The sequence below is a fragment of the Plectropomus leopardus genome, chromosome 8, assembly GCF_008729295.1.
Source record: "Plectropomus leopardus isolate mb chromosome 8, YSFRI_Pleo_2.0, whole genome shotgun sequence".
Lineage (NCBI taxonomy): Eukaryota > Metazoa > Chordata > Actinopteri > Perciformes > Serranidae > Plectropomus > Plectropomus leopardus.
Window position 1 is genome coordinate 25,887,054 of NC_056470.1, and position 25,465 is coordinate 25,912,518.

General features: G+C 39.1%; 1 protein-coding gene across 3 annotated transcripts in view; it reads left to right on the forward strand.

Moving 5' to 3' along the window:
• The window catches only part of LOC121946801 (adenylate cyclase type 6-like), a 48,341-nt gene that overhangs the window by 8,735 nt on the left and 14,141 nt on the right, over window positions 1-25,465 (forward strand). For all 3 annotated transcript variants that reach the window (XM_042491558.1, XM_042491561.1, XM_042491560.1), the window contains exons 4-5: window positions 22,500-22,649; window positions 24,419-24,540. In XM_042491558.1, the coding sequence (XP_042347492.1) occupies window positions 22,500-22,649; window positions 24,419-24,540 (272 nt within the window). The remainder of the gene's footprint in view (window positions 1-22,499; window positions 22,650-24,418; window positions 24,541-25,465) is intronic.

A 25,465-nucleotide genomic window follows, 5' to 3' on the forward strand; every position in this document is an offset into this window, starting at 1 on the left:
AGGACTTAATGATGAATCACTGATTGTCACTGTAATGTCTCTGCCATTCCTGTATGGTATGCACTCAGTAACATATCCTCTCACGTGTTAGCTAGACAACAACAACAACCCAAACCAGTCGCTCAAAGACAAATCACTTTGTTTCAGTATTGTGATTATAAATTAATTACTGAAGAATAGGATGAGGTTAGGGATTCGTGGGAACTCTGTGTGCTCTGTAACATCATGCATGATATACTATAGTGCAATCCATCACAGACGCCAACATTGTTTGCCGTCATTGAGCGAATGAATGTCATGAGATAGCTGCAGCCCGGCAGTGCTGTTTATTCCTAAGGTCGCCAGTGTACTATATGTGACACAGTAAAACAGCGTCATCAATCACTGCTTCACGCTTGTGTGCAAGTATTTCCTCTTTCTCCAATAACTCATTAACCTCACAGGGTTTCCGCTGGTGTTGATGGGTACAGATAATGATGAAGTTGTGTGTGAAGAATGGTGTAAATCCACATCCTCTTTTCTGTCTTTTCATCACCATCTTCTGTCTGCCGGCTCTGCAGATTTAAACAGGGAATTAAGAGGGAACATGTGCAGTTGGATTTCTCCTTCTCATGAGTTGATTTCTGAAAAAGTATGAGTGCTGATTAATCATCCATAAAATAAATATTTGTCTTATTTGTATATCAAACTGTAGTTTCATGAGCTTAGTGGATTGCTGAGTTAAATAACTGAGCAGCTATTGAGGGGGGGTAGAATGCCTTTTACCAAAAATCTTGTATTTTCCTTTTTATTTCAAACTCACAGTTCATATACAGTAAGACCAGGAATGTCTGAGACATTAACACAAATACATGAATATTTATTGATAGCTTTCTAAGAAAGCAGAGAACCGGCTTCACCCATTTTAATTTTTTTAGAAACACAGGGCCAAAGGTCAGGGGTCAATATCAGTGTTACCCTGATCACCGCATCTATGACGGCAGCTCCTAGATGAACTCAGAAATACGCAAGAGAGCTGCAAAAGGGTGATATATTGGCGGAAATGGAATATAATATTCATACCTATGTTTTCAGTAGTGTATAATCATCTGATAATAAGAATCTTGTTTTTGCTACATTAAAATTTATATCTACATACAGAGCAGGTCCTCTTTCATGGAGTCCTCCATGTTGTTTCCTCAGTTGCCCAGAACAGAAAACGAAACAATGGCTCTAAATAGGGCTATTTGTATTTCCGCGTTTTCGTGTCAGCCAGAGCAGTGGCACATGGGAGAAGTTTCATTTGGCTGCAATCTGTAGCCATTGCTCATAAATGCCACGAAATCCCACACACTAGACTTTAAATTGAAGGTGTATGCAGGAATGGTGCTGTGAATTTGGCACTGTGTCCGCAATTTTCTTAGCTTCTCACTGGATGCATGCTGCTTACAATCTGGCATCTGACTGCTACCTTTTTATAAAGTACCTCACCTGTGCGCTGTGACCAGAAATGTGCTGAAAAGTCCAGAGTCTCTGCAGATAAATATACTCCCACATACTTATAGTGGCTCATACGTGATGATTGCGAGGAATTACTTTCGTATGAGTCTTTACATTGTTTCCTAGGAAAACCTTGCATAGTGTTCAAATTCTGCTTAAAATATTGACTTGCTAAAAGAGTGAGGCCATACGCACTTACTGTGTCTACATGTTAGCGACATTTGTGTTACATATTTTGTATATTTTGACTATCTACTTACGCAAAAGAAATTATCCAAACTAGAGAAATTAAAAACCATAATAAAAAGACCTCATAAAATGGCTTGTCAGGCCATTTGATCATTTATTACCATGATGTCTTTTTAAAAACACAAAAGAAAAGACCAGCTTCATTCACAAAGAATATAAACAGAAGACAGAACAGCTGTAAAAAATAGTTTACTTTAGAACTTATAGAATATCCGTATATCAAAAATACCATTATCAGAATTTCATGGCAAAAATATACATTAATATAATCACATAAATCTGTAATTATAAAATTAGCAATGTTTGTGTATGAAATCAAATATTAGTATAAGTAGTATACTTCTTTTCTTGTATCTTGTTTTTTTTTGTGTGTCATGTAAATTGAGGCCCTTGCAGACATCTTGATGGTGTCTGCCTGCTACATAAGAAGTATTTCATGTCCGTCTCTTGAAATTTATGGCCCTTAATCCCATCAAACCTTTCAAAACATGCAGTCCAGCTGCTTGTTTCCTAAGCTGTATTGCTCTTGGCGTTGGTTGGTATGTGTGTTTTTACAGCTGCGTACAGTAGAATCGAGTGTCTGTTCTTAGCTTCATGTGGACTGTCTTATTGTACCCGCTCACACCATAACTACAGTATATAAGAGTTCGACCACCTTGTTATACACAGAACTGCTTTTAAAACAAACACCAGCCAAAGTGGTTTTGTGATGGAGACGTCATGTTACATTCGAGCTTCGCTCTGCTGCTTTTTTCTGTCACAACGTCTTTGATCCTCAGACTCCTCAGCTGAAATCAATTAGCCAGCAGTACAGTACATACACATGTGCATGTCCCACCCAGCCACCCATCAATACACACACACACACACACACACACACACACACACACACACCATCCCATGCTTTGTTATTGTTGTCACCTTCCTCTCTATTCAATTTTTGTCAGATCACTGCTGTTTGTTTTCTTTAGGAAGGAACATCACAAAACTATTGTCCTGCCAGCATGTGTGGGTGTCTGTTTGAGAGTGACATGTACAGTGCGTGCTTCTGTCCAGGATTAAATCAGAAAAATGCGCCCAAGTGTGTTTTATAGATGCTGCTATGCTGCTTTTCATGCACACTCTGATCCTTTCCGATGACATTTTTTGTAATTTTGTCACTGAGACTCGTCGTAATGTACATTCTTCATCCCCCCGTTATTTGCTTTATGGTCCCCGACAAAGGCTAGCATTGTTGTGTGGATGTTGTTGACACAAGTGCTGTGAGAGGTCAAAGACTGGTTCCTAAAAATACCCAGCCCTTGGCGTTTCTGCTAACTGTTGCGTCACATGGGACAGTCTTATCAGAGCCTGCGTCAGAGCAACAGGCAGGTCACTCTAACCCACTTTTCTCTGCATACACATGGGCTTGCGTTCTCACATAAACCCCGAGGGCTAATACTGTACATTCACAGATACTACAACGATTTCTTTATCCTTTTCCGCTGCACGTTAATGAAGCAGAAGCTAATGCATTTTGGGATGGATCTTTGATCTTTGGCCACAGTAGAGATGTTGGGTTAAGCCCCTAAAAGCCCATTAAACGGCACAAAGGGCAAATCAGGCCACAAGATGGACTCTGGGTCAGGGGACAGTCGATATGTTTCCCTGGTCTCCTTGTCAAGCTCCCACTAAGTGTTTAAAGATTTTATTTTTTTATTCAGTAGATAAGATAAGGGAATAGAGTTTAAATAATAATGTACCGCTTATGTAGTAATGCGCTCAGTCTGCTCACGTCAAACTTTCCAAATGGCTGTTTACTCAATTTTCACATTTCCAGGATGTTACACAGAGAGGCATTTTAATCAGAGAAAATCTCACACCGTATCAACTGTATCAGCTGTTCACAGTTTCACAGCAGCTCCCGGTGCTCAAATAACCTTGTGTGCATCATGCATCAAGATGGGACTGGTGCTCAGATCCCAGTGGAGGAAGCGTCAGTGTGCGATGATCACCTGTGCCTAGATGCAGCTATAGAATAAGACACCCCCGTGTAAGTGAGGGAGGAGAAGGCGAGGCGGTGTGATCGGAAGAGAATCCGATATTCTCCCCACGCAGTCCTTTTCCACAGCCTCCTTGATAAATAATTTGTGTGTTTAACGCGGCAGTAGCATTTTAACGAGGACACCTGTCACATGTACACTTTGCTCACGACCAGGATGGGTGCTGACTGATGGGATCACCTACACGCTCACACACACACACACACACACACACACACACACACTGCAGTTACACAATTGGTTGCAGTGTATCAAATTTGAAGGGAGACTTTGGTGATTTTCAACCAGCTTTGCATCAAAACAATATGTGTAGATCCGTCATGTCCAAACTCTGGCCCGGGGGCCAGTTGTGGTCCTCAGATTGATTCAAAGATATCCTCAGCTTGTCTTTCAAAATATACTATAATATTAACATAATATTGGTTAAATAAGCATGATTTTTTTTTTTCCATTTACCTCATGATGGCAGGACAATCACACAGTTTGTAGACATGCACCCAGTAGGAACTACTTAGGCAAAACTAATGTGTTTTCATAAACAGGTGGTAATGAAGCTTACTAACAGTTACCCAACAGCAGATCTTCCCTGTAACGTAGCAGGCATGGCCACGGTAAAGAAGCACGTCGACAGCGAGGGCTGCAGCTTTAAGAAGCAGTCGAAAGTTGAATACTATTTCACTTAAAAGTTGCGTTTTGTGTCATTTGTGATTTTTTTCTTTTAATAACCCAAATGACATGACAAGCAGCTGGCCTCCAGGTATTTCAAAAAAGTTTGCGTACCCCTGATGTCGATGAACTGTAGTAAAATTCCTTCCATCTAATCGGTGTCTAGATACCCCCCACAGTGAAACTCTGCCAGATGATGCAAATTGAAGTGAAATCAAGAGACAGACCTATAGAGCTGTTTTCTGCTGTAATGGTGAAAGTTTGTGAATAGGAAGTGGGCGTCATACTGCTTCCTGCACAGTGAAAATGAAGACTGAAGATCAAACAGTAAAACTGAGCAGTGCCGATGATAGGCTTGGGCAGTATCATGGTATTATGGTATACAAGGGTATTTAGAAATCCCGAAGTTTTTGTTTTTTAATAGCATCATAAATACAGGCACTCTTCTGTTCTCTCTTCTATTAAACTTGTTGTATGTAGTGCACAGCACGCACCATAAGAGCTCAGTCTCAGGTCTCTACTGGTGGAACAGACAGCTGAGCTGAAAGACACCGCAACACCTAGTGGTGGAGGGAGAAGTTACAGGACTGTAAACAGCAGGCAGAGAAAGACTGGGGAACAACGGCATTTTAATTTTTTTTCAATCTAACTAGAAATCTGTATTTAACTTGGTGAGTTAAGGATTTATTTCAACCAAACTAGAGCAGGTGATCGTTGGAAAAACGGGGGAAAAAAAATGAAATTACCTTTCTAAACATTTTGTGTGTTCCTATTGTGTATTAGTGTGAAAAGCTGAAAGTAAGTACCAAACTCGCCGTCGGTCTGGTTGTTAGGGCTGCACACTCATATATTGTTTACCCCAGTGAAGGTATGAAAAATCAGATATCCCTCAAGCCTAGCTGAACAAATATGAACCAAGATTTTGTCACCGCATTGTCTATTTTTTGCTTAAAATGTTGTAATGTAATACGAGATTGTCTCTTGCCTGCTGGCTACCATTGTTTCACACATACCAGTTCGCATTACATCACCCACCAGCTTGAGCAGTTGTTAGTCTGGTGCATTCTGGTAGTTGTGATTTGCTACCTGTTGAGCAAAAGCGCCCGTTTTCTAATTTTTCTCTGGTCATGTAGCACCATCTTCAAAAGTATTCGCATCTTACTGCTGCACAGATATCCTAGTTTTATTAAAAGATCATCTTTCCAGCAGTGGATGTTTTTTTTAAGTAAGGATATGTCTGTGTACAATATGATTCCTCATTGCTGTTATTGTGTCTCTATATAAATACATCTCACTAATTGCCTGTGTTTACATATATGAGGATTACATGGATGCAGATTTATGCGCACACACACACTCGAGACACACACATACCGCCACCGCCAATCTGTGGACCAATAAGAGCGCTGGAAAAACGAGTTATCAGTTTAGCATCACTTCTGAGAATGATGGGGGATAAACAGCATTGCTAAGTGTCTCCCTCAGTGCTTGTGTTCAGTTGGTCCAGTGGTTGCCATGGAAACAACTACGACTCAAGCAGCCAGCAGACCCAGTTCAGCCTGCTGGCGTACAGTTTGGTAACCGTTGCTTCAAGTAAAAAAAAAAAAAAGAAAATTCAGGTCAAAATTGATTTCTGCTGTTCACTTTCTCTTCTGAGAATCAGAAAGCTCGAGGACCTCGATGTCGGTGGGGTGGCGAGCTTTCTAGACACGCTACTGCTCGGCTGCACTGATAGATCCGTGCTTTGTTTTCCTCCCCCCCTGCTGTCGAAATGAGACGGTCCATAATTAAACATGGCGATGACAGAGGAGAGGTCATATGAGTGGAGGTGGTAGGGAGTCGAGAGGAGGGATGCACAGGATGTTGTTTGTCAGTTGTGTGGTTCAGGGAAGCTTATCTCTGGTCAGCTTGCTATGACTGTGCATGTCTGTAGCGCAGGACGTGTTTATGGGCCACACTTTTTAAAGAAAGCTCTCTGGCTTAAATAACTGACCTCATATGGGTCTGTTATTTATATGAGTTTCTTTTTCGGGCACAGATAATTGTTTTTATTGCTAATTACAATTCTTTTATGTTCCTCTAATGTTGACATACCTCCTCTAAGAGGCTTTTTGTCTAATCACAGCAGTTATCCCTGAACCTGTTGTCTGTCCACAGCATGTAAGACGCAGCGTCCTGCAGGGGTCTCATGCCTTCGAGAAAAAATTGGTGAAGACTTGGTGAAGAAATTAATTATCTTGAACTCCCCTCTTTTTTTGTTGTTATTTAGATAAAAACACGTTTGCAACTCGGATGCCAAAATACTTTAATAGTCACACTCTCTCCACAGAAGTCACACCCGCCTGGTTGCCAGCAGATATGTGTGTGGTTTGTAGTTGTTCAGCGTTGGGACCCCCAGCACGTTCCTGTTTACAGAAACATGACTGAGGAAAAATGTTTTTGAACATGGCCAGTATGATCAGGATAACTGGCTTTACTTTTCAAGTCCCACACCTGGCTGTGCATTATTTATGTTATGTGCATGGTCTTGTGTTTCAGAGCATAGTTTCTAAAATACTCAAAGATGTCTAAAACGGCAGAAGGAAATGCAGAAAGGTGAAGAAATAGAACTATTTATAGACATCTTTGTGTCATGATTCATACTTTTATGCTGATAAGAAAAGAATATTTCTTCACAACTATCAGTGGTGATAGGGGAGATGTAGCAGTGTAATCAGTGTTAAAAATGATATATTTAGACTTTTTTTCAATTAAAAAAATCCCCTCCTGCCTTAAAATGGCTTAGACATAACTTTACACCTTTGCCTTGTTTAGTATGCACAGAACTATGAACATGCAACATAGTCCACTACTAAACCCACACCTCAGCTGCTCGCCTGCAGCTCGAGGGTACCTCACTCACCTCCGACTCTACAAAAATAGAGCTTTGATTGAGCCCATAAATTAGACCTGACCTTACATGAACCAGTGGTTTCTTTACAAGCCCAAACCCAAGCCCAAACCACAGCAGCAATTTTGGGCCAAATCTCAATTCGAAAATTATTTTTTTGTATCATTTTTAAATTTTTAAATGTTTATTGCAATGAAATGTCAATGTGAAAATTTTTTGATGCAGTAATAGACATTTGTGATGCAAGGTGCGTTCGCAAATAGCTGCTCCAAGCTCCAGACTGCATTGGACCATCCTTAAATTTGGGTCATTTTCAGAATATACCATTCAATTCAGAGAGCCACACTCTGTTAACGGCAGTGCATAGATCAGAGTGCCAAGCACAGTGAAAATGAAACTTAACTTGTTTGTTTAATTTGCATGGAAAGCGAACGCTCTAACACTGGGAGATTGTCGAGAACCTGACCCAATTACAACTGCAGGTATGTTTACAAATTACGGCCTAACGTGATGGATTGGGTTGGGCCCAATCAGGTTCAGGCAAAACTCTTGTTAGAGGCGTCAATACGGTAATAGATAACAGATAGATAATAATAGATAACTTAACTACAATATCAAACAGCTAATAATGTGTTGACAATGTTAGATGAACTCTGTTCCTGGTTGCCAGCTCTGAAAAGTTGAAGTGAAACAGCATCTTAAATTGCAAAATAGCGATATGTAGCTATACCTGCTTCTCTTCTGATACTCCATTGTCTACAAGTTGCTGGTACTGGTTCCTTAGGTGTTTGACATGAGAAACTCGTGTTGTTGACACTGTCAGTGGCACAAAGCAGCTCCAAGAGGGAAGTGCTCATCCGTGGCGTTGTTCTCTTCTTTGCTCAAGGTTAAAATTTGGATTTTCCTTGTAGTTGGTCTTAAAAAAAACATGTTTGTTTTAATAAAAAAAATATTGACTGGCTTTTTGAATAAACTACCCTTTGGGGAGCAGAAACAATTGCCGAACATTCTAACCATTTCCTGTTTTAAGGGAACAGATAAAATGTCGTCTCCCCATTTCCTGCTCTTTTGTGATTTATCTTTTGTATCACAGGCTTGTTTAGAAACATATTTTTTTTACTTAAATGCACATAAAATACACAACTTCCTCCACAGATTGCAAGATTCCAGCTGCTAATGCATTCTACAATAAACTGAATCTATTCTATGAGCTTATGAGAAAACAAATCTAGATGTGTCATGATTGAACAAATCTCCGTTAAAATTATTTCCGGAGCTACAGTAACTGAAATGTCAGACTCAAGGCTATGTCCGAAATCACTTTGTATTTACTCTTAAATGCACTATAGCTGCTACTCTTTGGAAATTTAATGACATTTATGTTATAGTGCCTTTCAAATATTCCCATGATAGATTAAAAATCTCCATGATGCAAAATCTTAATTTACTGCTCATTATAGACCAATGAGTGACCTGTTGAGTGTAACAGGAAACAGTTAATGCGGGGGGGATTTGGACACAGATCTAAGCAGCATAATGAAAAGTTTCCATGTCAACCTCCTTTTTTGTTTTTCTTTACCAGAAATAAATAGAGCCAAGTGTGTATGGATGAGACAAATATCCTCGTTCAATGTGAAAGAGGATATCATTTTGATATATCCATAATTTTTAAAGGGGACCTATTATGTTTCTCTGTGTTACAAAAAAAGGTGTTAATATTAAACATGGCCAAAGTTTCAAATAGGGATGTAAAGTTATGTAGATTTAATCCCTTAGGCTTCAGGTTATTCTGAATACACAGTTTACAATGTTTTTTCTACCCTGGCTATGATGTCCTAGTGTTCAGGGTTTCTTTACACGGTCATCTGTTCCAGGCTACTGCGCATTGTTGCTACACATTATGTAGCCTACACTGCTAAATACAACTACATGCTAACGTGATGGAAACACGTAATCTTGGTTGCCTATGTTGTTAATTTCTCCCTGATTTCGGATCATGTTCCTGTTGGAAAATGTCCAGCTGTGAAGATTTTGGTTTGAAAGTTTTTATTGGTGATTTTTCACTGTAGAAAGTACCGCTATACTCTGTTGCACTCCTTCCTAACTGGACGTGATGCAAATGAGCGACGGCAAGCGGTTGCTTAGGCTCGCTTGTAGAATATCTGGACCACCAGATTTCCCTCGCTTGATGTATGTTAGAGGTGTTACAGTCATTCCCTGACAGCAATGACGGCATAGAGACGCTAAGACATTGACGAATCAGAGCAGACTAGGCTTTTTGGAGTGGTCTTAAAGGGACAGGTGTTAAAACAGAGTGTCTCAGACAGAGGATGAATACAGGTGGTCCAGCACAGACTGTATGAGGGGGGAAAAGGGGTTTTTTGACCATGAAAGCATGTAAACTTTAGATTTTTGTAGAAATCTTACATACAAGTATGAACCTGAAAATAAGCATAATAAGTCCCCTTTAAACATTTTCCGCAAATTGTTTCCCATAAATCCAAACACTTGTCGTTCATTGCAATGGAAGCAAACTTTAAGTGAAATTAAACTACCAAAGAACTAGTAAATGTTGGAGCAAAATGTAATATATTTTGTGTCTTCGCCTCACAATGGTGCATTTATGTGTTGTTCAAATGACACTGCTTCATGTCAGTGGCAATGATGACAGATTTTAGAAACTAAGAACTCCAGTTTAAACAGTCTGATCGATTTTGTCCTGGAAAAATGATTTCGTGAGAAAGGACAAAATTCTTCCCTGCTGTTCATCACAAATTAGAAAAATGACAAGACTGTACAGGTGATTGTGCTCCAAAATATATTTTCACCACAGCTTTAAAGATTATTATTTTTAATGGGATTTTTTTTTCCACATTAAGGCACAAATGTTTAATTGCAGTGTGTCTCAGTTAGCCGCAGCCGGTTGACGCTCACCTCCAGACAGTGTACAGACCACCCGGCAGAGTGCGCAGGCGGGGCTCGACTCTTTATCTGTTGATGTGGTTCTGGTCATTTCAGATAAGGGCAGTGCGAGCTGTGTGTAGACATGAGGCTCAGGCTGAGTACACAAACCCAGCAGCTGCCTGGCACTGCACACACACTCACCACACACACACACACACACACACACACACACACACACACACACACACACACACACACAGACTCTTTTACAAAGGCTAAAAGTGACAGTGAGCGCGAGTCAGAGTGGGAGGAGGCAGGAAAAAATAAATGAAATGAAAGAATATAGAAATAAATAACTGACGCTCTCAAAGAAAGATAAAGGGCAACCTACGGAGGAGACTTATGTTTTGTCACGAGTGAAGTCCTGTCATTGTGTTTGGGGTGCTGGAGCGTGTTTTACAGAGCCTGATCTAACACAGATGTTCTAAGGAGTTCCAGATGCTCCTCAAAGGCCGATGAGCTCTGACTTGCACTCTCGTTGGCTCCGTTTCAACAACAATATCCCATCAGTCATTGCTCCCTCTGGGAAAAGGTCTTAAAAAATCAGCGTCCTGTTCTCCACACAGTTTTCTGGACAATGATTTTTTTCCATAAGCATGAAATGTTTGTTCTCAGTGTAGTCAAGTGACCCCTGTAGTCCAAGACAGCTCCAAACCATTTGAAGTTAAACAGTGCTGAAAGAATTAGTCGATTAATTGACTGTCCAATCATGGCTTAGCAACCGTAACTAGGCACAGCAGGCCTGTAGAGTTTTTAATCTCTCCATACATTAAGGTCTCGTTTATACGACTTAAGTATGGGTGATATTTGTCATTTAAAAAGTTTTAGGGCAATGTCTATTTCTTTAACCTTCCCAGAAGCAAAAAATTCGAGCATGTTAGCATGTTGGACTGACTAACTTACTGCATACAACAGTTATCCAGCACTTACAAGAGTAAGCATATTGTTAACTAACCACACTAAGCCGTGCATACACTGTACTATGAGTCAACTGATATTTGTTTTTCAGGGCCAGTATAATAGAGATTATTAGTACTTGATGAGACTGATAACCGATATTTGGAGCAAATATAGCAAATATTTAATCAAAACTGAATCTTTCAACATTATATACAGCAAGTTCCCTGCAATTTTTTATAGTCAAAGGAAAATTGAAAGCTCCCTGAAGGTTTATTAAGTAAAAGTTACTCTGCTACTCCCATGCTGACTCTTTGCACTTTTTAATTAATTTTATCGGCGATCATTAAAATAAAATGCAGATTAAGATAATCGGCAAAATGCAAAATATCAGCTCCAATAATTGTCCAGGCTGATAATCTGTCAGTTCCTACACTGTATGATTTGAGCCCAATTCTGACCTGATTTTGAGCTGCACAACTCATTTTTGAGTCTGACCCAATTTCAGCTTTGTCGGGCGTTCGGATAAATTTCTGACATGTCAGAAATTTTGGTCAACTGTTGCCAGGCTCTCGCACATTTGAAGCAGAGCCAAGAGTTAATACCCCAAAGTTAATGCCTTTTATTCTCACTGCGCCTCAGCAAAGTGGCAAACTGAACATCTGAAAGTGCCATGGAGACATGATGCTTCACGTGGATGGAAAATGTGGAGGCCAGTTTGGTCGAGCTGTGGCAAAAGCATGCATGCCTATTTGATGTTTCCTGTCACCACCAATATGAACAAGAGAAATGATGGCAATAAGACACTGTTGCGAGCTGTACTATTGTTATATTACAGACCTGCGTTAGTAAAGAAACTTACATTCATGTAATGCAATAATACAAAGCAAATTCCTTGTATATGAAAACCTATTTGGCCATGAACCTGATTCTGATTCTGATTAAAACTCGTCAGCTTGAGGCATTAAAAAATCAGCAGGTGGTGGTGTTTTCAACCAACTCTGGGAACTGATGTTTAGCTAACTAGCTGCAGCTGAATCTGCAGGTGACAGTTTTTATTTCAACCTGCAAAATTGCCAATGAATGGCTAGAAATGAGTTTGCTTTTGTCTTCCTCTGTCTAAAATCAGGAACAGACTGTTTTTCAAAAATTACTCAGAGTTTCGATGGTAAATCTGCTACTTTTATCATTGTAATCTGCATATTATTAAAGGTGCTGTGCAAGACAGACAGTGAATTGGTTAGGATTTTTGCCCTTTGAACTTGAACATTTTTTCGTCTATCTGACACTTGACATATTTATTAATTGCTAGCAAAAACAATGTGTTGGTAAGGAGCCAACCAGAACACTCTGAGAGATACAGCATGTTCTGACTGCGGTATGTCGGTGAAATGAGCCTGTAGGACAAAGTCATCAGTCCACCCCTGCACCCACTACCCCCCCGCTCCATCCCTCCTCATCTGGTCCCCATGATGCACCCTCCCTGAACCTGGGTGGGGGGCTGCAGGTCTTTGGAGCGAGGCTGTGGAATGTGGGTGATAGTTGCTAAGTGAAAGCTGCGCTGCCATCTCTGATAATTCACAGTCTCCGTGGGTGTGAGTCTCGGGCCAACACTAAGCAGAACCTTTCACAAGACTGAGAAAGAAGCACAGAGAGAGAAAGAGAGAGAGACTCTTGAACAACATTGGGTTATATATAAAACCACCACCATCATCACATCTCCATCTTCCACACATAAAAGGTCTATAATGACTGCTGGCTTCAAAATGAGCTCTCTAACGGGAGTATTAAGTCAGGAAAGTGAACATAATACCTGCATACACATTAAAGCAGCGCTCGTTTTTTGCATATCAACAACTTCTAAACTGACGGTGCGAATGATTGAAGAGACAAAGCATGTTTTTATTGAACTTAAGGGATTTAAGGTATAAATTTCATGTCCTCAAAGAGCCTCTGGGCTTCAGATTCATTTCATCTTTAAGCCTCTGAAATTTTCATTCTGTCAGCTGACTTGTAAGGGGTCTGAGTAAATTAAGGGGTACAGTAGTAATACTGGGCGTCAGGGGAAAATATTAAGATCTCTCCTGACCTGCTAATTTTGTGCATGTATGTACGCACACACACACACATGCACGCACACACCTTTCTGTGATGAGAGCTGGGTGTTGGAGAGCAGGGTGGGGTCAGGTCGCCTGCTGCTGTGTGAACATGCTGAGAAAACAAGAAAAGAGATACCCGGCTGACGTTCTGAAAGAAGGACCGTGCAGCATCCGGAAAGCTCGGGCAGTTTGATTAAGCTCGTTTGAAATGGAATTGGCTTGTGAGTGCTGACTATTAGTCACATCCTACTGTCTGCGTTGGAGAGGATTGTTTAGCTGCTTCATTGCACAGACGGACTATATTTGTTTTTCCTGTTGATCCTGTATGTTGGCCCTTTAACCTGCAATCACAGGATTCTTTGGGCCACTTGAGGGCAGCGGAAACAAAGTTGAAAACAAAACATTTTGTACATCCTTGATTCCTTTCCCCATCTCCTCTTCTCGGGACTTAGTCCCTCAAACCTGAGATTAAAGCAGAGGAGGCAAGGATAAGACACAAGGAGAGAGGAGATGAGGCAACAGACATTCAACAAAATGAGAGTGACACCAATTAAAAATTATTTCTTTTCTTTATTTATCTTTTATTTATTTTTATCTTTTTTAAATTTATGTTTTGTCAATTTTATTTCCTTTTATTTGTGGTTGCTTTGATTGTTTCTGTTTTTTTTGTTTTTTGTTTTATTTCTTTATATTATTTTATATTGACATTATACGTCCTGCTTCTTGCATTCTTTGTCATCTGGTTTGAATTTTTATCCTAACTCTACCCTAGTTTCTTCTGGCTCGTGTGCGGTAGGACTGTTTGGTTTTCTGTTGTTGTTTCGCATCTATGTATCCCTTTCCTGCTTTGCATTGTTTGTCGAAGCACTTTGTAAACTCTGTTTTTAAAGGTGCTATATAGATAAAGTTATTATTATAAAAGATTTTAAAAATCACAAGTTTCATCATGATATGATATTATATCAATTCTTTGGATAACTGTATATTTGTCAATATCAAAAAGTCTGCCACAATGCTATTTTCTATTTAAAAGACACCAAAAATTATTGGACATAAATGTGACCAGTAAAAGACACTTTAAATTGACTCTATAAACACACTAAAATGTGGCTTAACAACAAGAACATTTAACAAAAGTATACAATTTGGCTCAATAATAACCATCAAGGGTCATCGAAAAAACAGTAGTTTTTGCCAGTCACCCATTATTAGCTTAAGCACTTTTGCATTGCAGCTGGGGTGTAACAACACAATTATCTGGATCGATTTATTGATTCAGTGATCATAAATACATTTTAGAGGCAAGGTGAAAACATCAATACATATCATCACCTTTAAGAGACACTTTTATTTTAAAATTCCCATGACACGTCTGTAACATCTTTGCTGTCCACGTCTTTCCTTAAACATTCATTCAACAGTGCAAGTGACCTAGCAGCAGGCAGATAATGTTAAACAATGAGAATATTTATTGACATGGTCTCGTGTTGATCGCAGGCCCCTGAACTGAGTTGAATCAAAATTGTATTGTGGAAGACTTCATGATATCAGCAAATGCTATTGTCCATGGAATTAATGCCATATCATAACATGATGAAACTTTTGATTTACACCCATAGTAGTGGCCAGCTGACTCCTCCTCTACTCACAGCGTAATATATATCTGTATTACTAGTTTTACTTCATCGTTGGTTTAAATCACAGAATCTCCGGACAGAACAGCACTGTTGAATTTCAGCCTGCACGCAGGTTTGCTCAGCCTAACATTATTGAAACTGAGCGTTTAATTCCGTAGTGAGAGCAACAAGTTAGTGTAGTGAGATCCGCAGCCAAGTTCGGCATGTTTCAAGTGTTTTATCTTGCAATGGCATTTTGTACATATGGTATGTGATTTGCTTTTTGACCCGTCATTTCTCTGAAATCCAAAATATTTCTAAACTTCTGATTTATTCCCAAAGAGCAGACTAAATATTCTTGTTGTCTTTTCTGGGCTGATTGCCATTTTCTGCCTGTTACTAGCAGGTGGTGACACGTAATTTTAAAATAAAGACGTATCCCTAAAGATGGCAATATGGGCTGCTATTTTGACTTTCCATCGATGATGTTTAATCATTGAATCAATACATTGATCCAGAATGATGCATTGTTACACCCCTACTAAATATGACCTGTGGCACAGCTGCATTACCAGCTGTGTGTAACATCTCTTTAACACATCAGCGGTACTGCAAAGACTTCTGAAAAGGACAAACCTGTGCATCCTCCCTCGTAGCTCCTCAGGCAAGCCTCCGATCTCCTTGAGATTGGTAAAAATTGAGACTTTCTTCAAGATGGCGCACTGAGATGGATTTCCAGATCACAGGCAGGAGGACAGAGGAGAGGGGGGACGAGGAGGCACAAAATAGACAAATGAGAAATTAAGCCCACTGACATATTTTAGACCTTTTGAGATGATTTGGTGCAAAGAGTTGCTTATTTTTACATCCAGCAGTTATGGAGCAACATTTCCATTCACTTTGAGTTGTGTTTTTGGTCTTTTTTGCGTTGGCAAATTTAAGTCCAACTTTTACTCACTGTTTTCTCTGTTTTGTTCTCTACCAACTCCTATGGGAAATATCTGGGTCTGTATATGCTAAATGCTCCATACATTCACCAGCTAGTCACTAACTTTGTCCGCCTGCTTTGGCTAAACAATGGCTGCAGCAGAGAAAGGGCTCCAAAACAGAAAAGTTGAGGGCCAGAAAACCCAAACAATGAGTTAAAAGCTGTTACACAGCTCTGTAGAGCTGAGGACCTTTTTTACATACAAGTAGCCATGCTAATACAAAAGTTTTGATCGGAGGCTCTGCAGCGTTATATCAAGGTACATGACATGTCTCACCTTCTTGTAGGATGCTGTTAAATGTCCCATTTATCCACATTCCCTCACATTGCTCTCTGCTCCTCAAAGAACGCACTTTGTTACTGTCTGAAAAGGGGCCTGATGGCCTTAAAAGTCAGTGTTTATAGACGCACTGTCAGGACCAGAGACTTCCTGCTAAAGTTAATGGCTGCTGGGTTAAATCCATCATAAAGAGGAGAAAAATTATAAATAAAGTTTCTGAATGTTCCATTAGTGCTCCTCTCGTCCTCGCCTACTCGTCCAACTTTGAGTCTTTAGCTTCAGAGGGGTTTTATTAGATACAGACTCGAGATGAGTGTTTGGATGTGGAGCTGAGGTGTTTTGTTGCTGCTGAGGCTTGATGTGTATGAACAAATGATGGGCGGGTGGATATCATTGTTGCATTTGCCACTCCTTTGTTTAGTCGTCCACGACTAGTCATGTGGCGGCGTGGCTCCAGGATGTTTATTGTAAGTCTGTCCATTAGAATACAAGGTGCCTGTCTTTCATTTTTTTTCCTTTTTTATACAAATGGCAGAAATGGCCTTCCAAATATCAGAAGAAACTTTACCGATTTGGTCCAAAGCGTGTTGGAGCACATAAAACTTCAGGCAACAAACTTCATACAAGGGCCAACGTTTCAATGCCAGACTTTAATGAGGACGCACCTGGCGTTGAAACGTTAGCCATCAAATAAAGTTTGTTGTCTCAAGTCTGTTTGCTCGGGTACACATTGGACCAAATCTCTGAAATCTCTCCTGATACAGGATTTCCCCACTCTGAAGAGCACCAGACAGGCCTGTTATTCCTTGTTAGACACATTCAACCTCTTCCTTAATATATTAAGACTTCTAAATATCTCCGATCATGTCTGACATTAACCTGTTGACACCTGAGCAGAGTGGCTTGATTTGTTTATTTTCTATTTATGAAATCATGGGAAGAAGGCAATGGGATTTCACAAGATATTACCATAAAATAAGCAACAAAAAAGGGAAGAAAATAAACTTTAAAAAGAAAACATGCAAGTGACTTGAGCAAAAGTTCTGTAAGATAAAAAAGAATATGTTTTGTATGTTTTTTTGTGATAATATAATCATAATAATTATAAATGTAGTTTTGTGGACATCTTTCCCTGTTTTTTAATATAATTTCTAGTAATCCTCCCCTTTGGTAAGCTACTTTTCAGGGTCATTTTCTCATCACTTTAACTATTTTTTTGCAATCTACTCAACATTTCTCTTTAAGTTGCTCATTACTTTTTTCCCCATGTTTTGGAAAGAAATCGAATTAATTTGCTCAGGTTTCAAATGTTTAAATGCTTGTTACAGGCACCTGAAAGCAGCACAGGACAACTGATGCTGATCATGGTTTCGAAAGGGTTAAATAACATCATTTTGGTATCCCAGGTTTGCTGCAGACATATGTGCTAAGTGCAGAGGTGGCCATTTATCCAGCAGAGCATCCATGTTGATCATTTATTGATTAAGCCTGCATATCCTCCCTGAGCTGTTGGGTTTTTATAAGGAAAATAATCTACGCTGTGCTGAATAGCCAGTAATACTGCTGTTTTGCCTGTCGTGCATAGATCAGAACAGCTCTTACATAATGCCATTTTGATATCCAGGGATTAGGCCGAGGTCCTCTCTTCACAGACTGGCTGGACGCTTCCATCATGCCCCCCCCCCCCCCCCCCCCCGGGGGGTTGACGACTGCTTTTATGGCAAAAAACAAAGAAACAAACTATGTGATGTTCGAGTGACGTGATGTTCAATTCCAGGTTTATTTTCGTCTCCACAAACCAAACATAACCCTTTTAGCAGGCCATAATTATATTGGTAACTCAGTCATGAACTCTACCTGACAGGGAGTGAGCAATGCAGATCATAATGCGTAGTGGTACGATTATAATGGTGCCGGACCAAACCAGCACAGGAAAAGGTAATAAGTGATGAGTTTAGATAAATGAGTGTGTTGTTGAGCAGAGCGGAGCAGGTGCAGCGGCTCTGCGCTGGGAGCGTGGCAGCGTACACAGGTAGCAGGTAAAAGCTGCCAAGCAGAGCTCCTAAAGAGGTGGAGTGCTGTTGCGTAAACACAGGACCTTCCTGTGTACTCTATAAACCCACTAGCCCTTGCCCTCTTGAGAAAAGCAAGCAATTAGCTCGAGTCTGTGAGCTCAGACACATGGAGTGTGATACGGACGTTGAGTGAATCTAAACAGATAAATACTTTCAGTAGCTGCAGCTCGTTGCATTTAAAGAGAAAACAAGTTGTCAGGAGGCGTTCACCTGCAAACACACACTGAGCTGCTGCAGGTTTCACTTTTGTCTCATGGCTGTTTTTTGCTTGATCAGTGAGAGTAATGTAAACAGAGCCGAGCGCTCGCAGCCATCTGCCTAATGTCACCGTGGCCCATATCTGTCCTGCTCTCTCTCCGCAGATCTCACTCACTCCAACTCTTCTCACTCTTGTCACATTGTGTCTTTCCTTCCTCGTCCTGCTTCTTTCCACTAATTTCCTTCCTACCCTCAACGTCTGTCCGTCTTCCATTTTATCTGTGTTGTCCGTTATGCTGCTGGTCTATTTTTTACCCCAGGCTTTGTTTGCTTTCTTTTTCAACTCGTCCGCCCATTACCCATCTGTTTCTATTCTTGTGTCTTGTGTTTTGTTTTGTAGTCACCCTATACATTATCATTCATTTATGGTCTTCTGTTTACACACAGGTTCTCCAGCTTAATTTGATTAACATTATGACAGAGGGAAAGCTCTTGCTCCATGTTTTTAGGAAGTTTTCTAAATGTATCATCATTAGTTCTAAGATAAATACAATATAAATAATTACATGGGGTCGACCGATATTGTTTTTTCAGGGCCGATACCGATTGTTAGCAGTTAATGAGACCTCAGGCAAAGATGGAACCGATATGCATTTACAATGAAAATTAAAATCTTTTAAAATCCGGAATATAACACACTCCAAAGCAAAACTTTGTTAAAATGCCTTTAACAACTGTTTAATCAAAACTGAAATATTCAACATTAAGCATCATTAAGCCCCCGTCCTGACAAAAAAGCATGAGATGGTTAGTACTAATGGATGCCCTGGATCATCTTGTTTAACATAATACCTGCGTCTGCACTGTATTATTGAACTAAGCCTGTTATAGTAGGTTTTATTTGATAACATTAGTCTGACAAACTCCTCATCTTCAGCTCTGCTTGTCATACCGGGAGCTTCTTCACATTTGTTTTGGCCATTGTCTCTCTTCTCCTTTATTTAACATGTAAATACATATAAATTGTGTCACCGGTGATTTAAGTCAGCAAGTAAATTGTTGTACTGGATCCCATTTAAGGCTCAAACATGAACCTTTCCCTGGGACTCCCCTTGGCCTTGGGCCGGGGTCATCTTTACCCTTTGACAGCCCCCCCGTACAGCAGTATTTATATCTACAGAGGGGTCGCTGTCCATGGAGATTTCCATGTTGCAACATCACGTTTCTACAGTTGCCCAGAAGGGACAAACCAAACACTGGCTCGCGTTTTCGCATCAGCCATCATATTTAGTAGTGTCTCAGCAACGACAGCATTGGAGAAACACTGATTTGTAACAGGAAATTGCTACTAATAGTCCATTTGTTTTGCAGATAATTCAGCTCCCGGTAAAAATCTCCTGAACAATGAACACTGAAGGAATGTTAACCAGGAGAAGTTTCAGGTGTTTGCAATCTGCAGTCTTCACTGTAGACTGCTCGATGCCACTAAATGTCCTTAAATTTTACACACTGTTCTTTTGAAGGTGCAGTTTATAGGATTTTTGGGCATATACACACACAAAGGCTCTTATTTGAAACTAAGAACTGTTATGTTTGGTGTCACCCACTGTAGTTCAGACTTGGCTCATGAGAGAAGTCTCAACTCTGCAACCTCACTTCTAGATGCCACTAAATCCTACAACGTGGACTTTTACTTTGGACAGTTCACATGTAATTGTAAATGAGAATTGGTTCTCAAATTGCTAATCTGGTTAAATAAAGGGAAATAAAAAAATAAAATTTTATCTGGAAATACGCTGAATTATTTTGTAGCTCATCAGTCAACAAAGATAGTCAAGCTTCAAAGATATTTCTTTGGATGACATCCACACGGAAACTTTTGCCCTGAAAAGGGAGCTTTTTTATGGGGTCTGCCCATAACATGTTACTCAAAAGTGGTGAGGATCCTGTCAGATTGTTGAGTTCTCTGGATATTAAGATGAATAAAATGAGAATATTTAAATTGTAAATGTATAAACCTGTATTCACTTGATTATAAACACAAAAGATTGTGATTGTCATAAATTTTGATTTTATTATAATAAGAGCTATCCTCTGTGTTTGTGTTATTTTTTTGTTTGCGGTGTGTATAGGGACAGTATTATACTAACATTAATAGAACCCATTTGTGTATTTCAATTTTTACCCAGGAGAGGTCAGTGTGTCAGAGTTTCTGGCCACATACCAACATACTGTTTAAATAATGATCATCAATACTTGAGAAAGAAACAAAGCTTTTCTTTGGAAACTAATCTCATTCAGTAGCTGCAGGGTAAATAGTAAAATCCTGTTTGATCCAAGGCTTCAAATCAGAGCTGAGACACTTTTCTTTACCTCTTATCAGTGTTTGATACAGGATGTGCCATCTATAGGCTTCTCTCTGGTGCATTTCAATGTAATTATTTGGTATTGTGAGTTCAAAATGAATTACAAAGATACAGAGATTGGTATATGATAAAGCTAAATTATAATGGTATGTTTAACAAAGTGAATAATATTTTATATGAAGAAAAAGCTTAACCACAAAAATCTGGTTAACTTCTTTCTTTTTCCCATAATTGCAAACTGAGGTGAAAATTCTTCGTTGTCATGTTATTGCCATGTCACATTTATCTTTTAATGAGAAATGTTTTGCCCTCAATGTCATTTTTTCCCGTGGTACCAAAAATTCTATTTTTTAAAGGCGTTGTATCAGTTTATTTTGACAGTAGTAGAAGATAATAGCTGAGGTATGTCATCCATATGCAAATTCAGCAAACCACAGGGTTCCTGTGGACTGTTAAAAACTATTAAAAGGCATTGAATCCATTAACCAAAAAATAAGGCCTCAGTTGGTATAAATATGCCTTAAATACATTTTTTCAAAAATTTTAAAAACACATGACATTGAAAGAAGGATTTTATGAGTCTTTTTTTCTGACGTTACATTGTAAAATCTCAGATTTATTGCCAATATATGTTTTTTATTTTAAATTGATTGCAGTAATTTTGTTATAAAACTGTTCTTAAATTTCATTCCAGGTGGCATTAAGAAATTTCTTAACATGTTTTAAATCTAACTCACCTTCAGCTGTAGGAATCCTGAAACTGAATGAATGAGGTTTGGCCAAAATTCCACAAACTCTGTTTCATTTTTGTGATTTTTATCCCTACATTGTAGTGAAAATGTCTCTTATTGCATGTCGCACAAACCTGTGTGTCCTCCGTCACTTTATGTTGTATTCTGATTGGTTGGTCTATAGACGTGGGTCTTTAGAGCAGTCACATTGTGAGAATTTGGTCTTAGATTTCAGTCTTCAGCAAACGTGACTCACAGGGCGATTTAGACTTGGATTGATGACAACGTTCCTCTCACGATTATCAGCCCAGAAACCCTGTGTGTAAAGGGGCCTTAATGTACATACATTATGTCTTTAGTCTCTTGAGAGAGATGGGGAACAGAAAAGTTTGAGAGATGGCGTAAACAGGGGACTGAAATTCCTGCCACTAGTAGCATAATGTATCCCTTACAGAGAGTGCAATAAAAGCCTGTCAGTTTGTGTTTTTATTTCTTTTTATGTAAAGATTTTCCGGTGAAGTCGAGCACTTAAGATGTGCTGTATTTCTGTCTCTGTCAGAATCAGTTTTACTCTCACTGTCAAACAGACAGTTTAACCATGATTTAGGGTTAAACCAACAAAAAAGGACATGCACACTCTTTTTAATATATTTAATATTTAATTATTTACACTTTTTAAAATGTGCACATCCTGTTTACTTTTCTCTCTGTTATGACTGAGGTTTTGATTCATGAAACCCTTTTCACCTGGAAGCAACAACAACACCAGCACTTGAGAAATGAATCATTTGTTTAGTCTGATGAGAAAGTACTGTCAGCGATCTGTTTTACTTTGCAAATGCTTCCTTTTATCTTTAAATCCTGATTCATTCACTCTGTTGTCTCACATTATGAGCTGTACCCTCCTTGCTTTCTCTCATCTTAAGCCTGACGACCTCTTTCCTCCCTCCTCTCTGCAGGTGAGCGCTAATGTCCTGATCTTCCTGTGCACTAACATCATCGGTATCTGTACCCACTACCCCGCTGAGGTTTCCCAGAGACAAGCCTTCCAGGAGACCAGGGGATACATCCAGGCCAGACTACACCTGCAGAGGGAGAATCAGCAACAGGTAGGCCCACACACACACACACACACACACACACACACATTTGTCTATATGATTGTACTGGCCAGGATGTCCTCAGGTGTCTTTATTCTTGAAGCCTTTTCTTTCATAAAAATAAGATGTAAAATAGTTCCATTAACTCTTAAAAAACTGGAGCGAAAACTCTTTCCTTGTGCTGCTTTCAAGTGCCTTTCACAAGTATTTATACCTTTGAACCCTGAGCAAATTGGTGTAATTTCTTTCAAAAACAAGGGATAAAGGCAATTAGAAACTTGGTAAGAAATGTTTCACAAATTGCAAGAAAGAAGTAGATTGAGTAAATGATTTTTAAAAAACAAGGGAAAACTATATATGCCATATTATTACAGTTTGAAGCACTTTTATAACTCATTTGCTTGTTTTCTTTTTACTTTTGTCTTTTCTTTTTTTTTTTTTTAACTAATTTTAGCTAGTTTTTTGTACAATTTTTGGTATTTTTTGGGTCATCTCTTCTGTTGTTACTCATTGCCTTCCTCACATGTTTTTGAAGACATCAAGCCAATTTGCTCAGGTTTCAGCCTTAGTAATGTTAAGTCCCAATATATGTATTTCTTTCAAGATAAACGGCACATTTTATAGTGGCCTTTTATTGTAATTCTCACATTTGTGTAGCTCCAAATGTGTTTTCAATTGCAGCTAATTCAGCCTCGTACTGTCACACTCTCCGTTCGGGCTCTTGGAGGCAGTTACTGGCAGTCTGCTTTTGTCTGTTTAAACTCTTCATCGTGACATTATGTGATATTTTTGGCTGTTGGACAGCTGATTTGGTCCCTGGTCAGTTTCTGCAGTAAAGACATCAGGAACTTATTTCCTTCCTGGCAGCAAAACACGAGCACAAGCTGCATCAAACATTTGTCGATTAAACTGGATTACCTCTAAAAGACACTCTAAAGGACTTGTGTTCACTAGCTAGCCTAACGAAATGAAGGCTCAAAACTAGAGAAAATTTAATTCAAAATAAGATCTCATCCTTGTCCAGCCTATTTCTCTTTGATGTTACTCAGCTCAGTTTTAGATCAATATAATATTTTGGCTTTTTTCTCATCCTTCTGAAATTCAGCTCCTGAGAAACAGTCTTCCTCTTGTCTCAGCAAGATCCTAATTTAAGATCTTAAAATGCTCTTTTTTCTCTCTCACTGCACTGATCTTAATTTGTCTGAAATAATCCAGTCTTCACCTCAGATAACATTAAAATGCAAAGAAGACTTTCTTGGTTTATTAATAAGCAACGCATTTACACATTAATACACATTTCTCAGTTCTGGTGAGTCGTCACAGCAGCAGGACAGTGTATACTGGGTCAACTCAAAATAAACTACAGCGCTGATGCTCATCATAATGAAGGAACATGTCAACCAGTGCAACAGTGTCGCTCACTGATGTGTTTTTAATAGTTTATGGACAACAGTGGAGCTCAAGATACACCAGGCTTTGGATACAGACAGTACTTAGTTAGAGGATTCATTTATTGTTTGTCTTTTCACAGGATTAGTTGACAGACTCTTTTAACTTTTGCCTGAAAGCGCGTCCTAATTTTAACTTTAACCAAGAGCATTGGTCATCGAGAACGGGTCAGAAATGTTCTAATAAATAAAGTCTAAAGCTCAAACATGTTGTATTGTGATTGAAATGTAAACACACACACACACACACACTTGATATGTTGCACATAGACAGTAACATTGTGAATGACACAATCTGCATTTTGTTTCTTTTTTTGTGTGTTTTTCCAGGAACGTCTGTTGCTTTCAGTGTTGCCAAGGCACGTTGCCATGGAGATGAAGGCTGACATCAATGCCAAGAAGGAAGACATGATGTTCCACAAAATCTATATCCAGAAACACGACAATGTCAGGTCAGCCGGGACACTTGATTCCAGGTTTTACCCATAAATTAAAACGTCACGTACTTTATCCACCTTATTTCCTGTTATAGTAGAAGTAGTAATATTTATTTAAGAGTACATGATATTATGTATTATGATGTAGCATATCATGACATACGCAAAACTAAGGATGGCCGATATGGCCTTAAAACAATATCACAATATTTCAGGGCATTTTTGTGATAACAATATTCCTGGTAATTTGACAAAATACGGAAAAATATTATATTGTTAATTTCAAGAACATAAAATTGCAACAAAATAAATACTATGGTTTTATATGTCAACATAAACTTAACATATTCATTTCAAATATTCAGTAAAAACTAAACAAAATTTATCTCTCACTTCATGAGACTCATTTGAAAAAGTAACTCAGAGTGAGTTTCGGACTCTGTATAGAATAGAAATAATACAACAAATCAAATCAACCACAAATTACACATCTAAACAGCTACCAAATACAAAAAAATCCCATGAATCTGTCAATTGTATTTATACAGTGTCACTCAGCACTGACCATCAAACCCATCACACATCCACACAGACCTGCATTTATTTTGACAGGCTGTTAAATTACTGTTGCACATTTACATACTGTATATACAGCTTTTGTAGAGCTGCGACCGTCATGTAGGTTTACATTGCAACAGGCTGGTAACAAAATTCACCTCTGAAGTCACTCAGACCTTTACTCTCCCACCGCGGAGCTGGTAGCAATTTCACCTTCAGGCATGACTGTTGCTGCACGTAAAGGTATGACGTCATCACGTCAATAAGTTAAAACATTGGCAGTATTAATTTTGTTATTATATTAAAAATGATACTGGTATTATCGTGAATAATATGATATGGCACACCCCTACTCAAAACACAAAAATGCATGTGTGTATAA